At 56.1% G+C, this 1,684-nt stretch overlaps 1 protein-coding gene across 1 annotated transcript in view; it reads left to right on the forward strand.

The window, feature by feature from the left end:
* The window catches only part of ZMYM3 (zinc finger MYM-type containing 3), a gene marked incomplete in the record, with an annotated part of 17,546 nt that overhangs the window by 3,460 nt on the left and 12,402 nt on the right, over positions 1-1,684 (forward strand). Inside the window, 4 exon segments of the mRNA XM_027770900.1 lie at positions 146-189; positions 504-576; positions 1,024-1,318; positions 1,529-1,679. Of these exon segments, the coding sequence (XP_027626701.1) occupies positions 146-189; positions 504-576; positions 1,024-1,318; positions 1,529-1,679 (563 nt within the window).

A 1,684-nucleotide genomic window follows, 5' to 3' on the forward strand; every position in this document is an offset into this window, starting at 1 on the left:
GGGGAGGCGCCCCAAAAAGCCACAGGCACTCGAGTTTTCCCTTTCAGTTTTGAGTAATTTTTTCCCCAGGAATGGGGGGGTTGGGCTGGGGAGGGGGTGGTGAGGGCAGGCTGAACATTGAGGCTGCCTTCTGCTTCCTTTGCAGGAGATGGCCTGACTGGAAAGGCGAGTGAGAAGCCGCCTGAGAGGGTGAGGGGGGGAGGGGATTGGAAGGAGTCTGGTTCCCCTATAGCTCTGGGAAGGACAGACCCTTCATTTTCCCTCCCAGATGTTGTTCTGTGGAGTGTGTAAGGAGAGTTAGGAGGAGGGAGGGAGGTCTTGTGTCTACTGCTTATTAAGGAGAAAGTTCAGCCTCCTTTTCTCCCCTCCTCCTAAGGGCTGGCTGGGCCAAGGGTCCCTATTCTCCCTATCCCTCACATCTCCCATTCCCCCCACCCCCAAACTCTGTACTAGTGCTAGTCTGCCCTTGGTGTCAGCTTTCCTCCCCTTCCCATGTTTCCAAGGTACAGAAGAGAAGCGAGCGCGTTAGGAGAGCAGAGCCTCCAAAACCCGAGGTTGTGGATTCCACTGAGAGCAGTGAGTAGGAGTCGAGGAGTGTGACCTGGGGACTCTGGGTGTGGAGAAGAGCTGAAAATGAGATGTGGCAGGGCATGGATCCTCTGGCTCCTGCAGTCCTGCTCCATGCAGAGCGTGAAGTGCCTGTCTCCACTGTGGGTTGGCATGGGAACCAGGGGCAGTGTGGGAAACTGAAAACAAGAGCGGTGAGAATTGGAGAGTTTCCTGTTTCAGCCGTGCCATCCTCCTCACCAAATCTTCCCACTTAGAGCCCCTCTGGTCCCCTCCCTGGGAGATTATGGAGTAACCAAGGGAGAGATACCAGTGGCTTAAGATACCAATGTGATAGGGGTGAGGGTGTAAAGGCCAGAACAATAGGGATCCCTGGATCGGGCCTGGACTGTGGGTCACAGGATGGCTAGAGCTCTGGTCTGGTGACTTTTCTCACTGCCCCTCCCACTTCCTCAGTTCCAGTGTCAGATGAGGATTCTGATGCCATGGTAGATGACCCCAATGATGAGGACTTTGTGCCATTCCGGCCCCGGCGTTCTCCTCGTATGTCCCTGCGCTCAAGTGTGGCACAAAGGGCTGGGCGCTCTTCAGGGGGTACCAAGATGACTTGTGCACACTGCCGGACACCACTGCAGAAGGGGCAGACGGCCTATCAGCGCAAGGGGCTGCCTCAGCTCTTCTGTTCTTCATCTTGTCTCACCACTTTCTCCAAGAAGCCCTCGGGCAAGAAGACCTGTACCTTTTGCAAGAAGTGCGTGAGGGTCTGGGTTGTGTGTGGTGGGGGGTCAAGGATCAGGGCAGAAGTGCTGGGCGAGAAGGAAACTATTGGCAAGAAACTGCAGAATAGACCTGAGTGAAAAAGCAGTTTAGGCGGGGGGTTGGGGGGGCAGAGGGAGAGGTGGCAGCTGATGGTATGGGAGGATGGTCCTGAGCGGATATTCAAACCTGTTCCCATCTCTAGGGAGATCTGGAACACCAAGGACTCAGTTGTGGCACAGACTGGCTCAGGAGGCTCCTTCCATGAGTTCTGCACATCTGTCTGTCTCTCCTTATACGAGGCCCAGCAGCAGCGCCCAGTCCCCCAGTCTGGGGGTCCAGCCGATGCCACCCGCCGCAG

This window comes from Tupaia chinensis, unplaced genomic scaffold (genome assembly GCF_000334495.1).
Source record: "Tupaia chinensis unplaced genomic scaffold, TupChi_1.0 Scaffold000165_2, whole genome shotgun sequence".
Taxonomy (NCBI): Eukaryota; Metazoa; Chordata; class Mammalia; order Scandentia; family Tupaiidae; genus Tupaia; species Tupaia belangeri.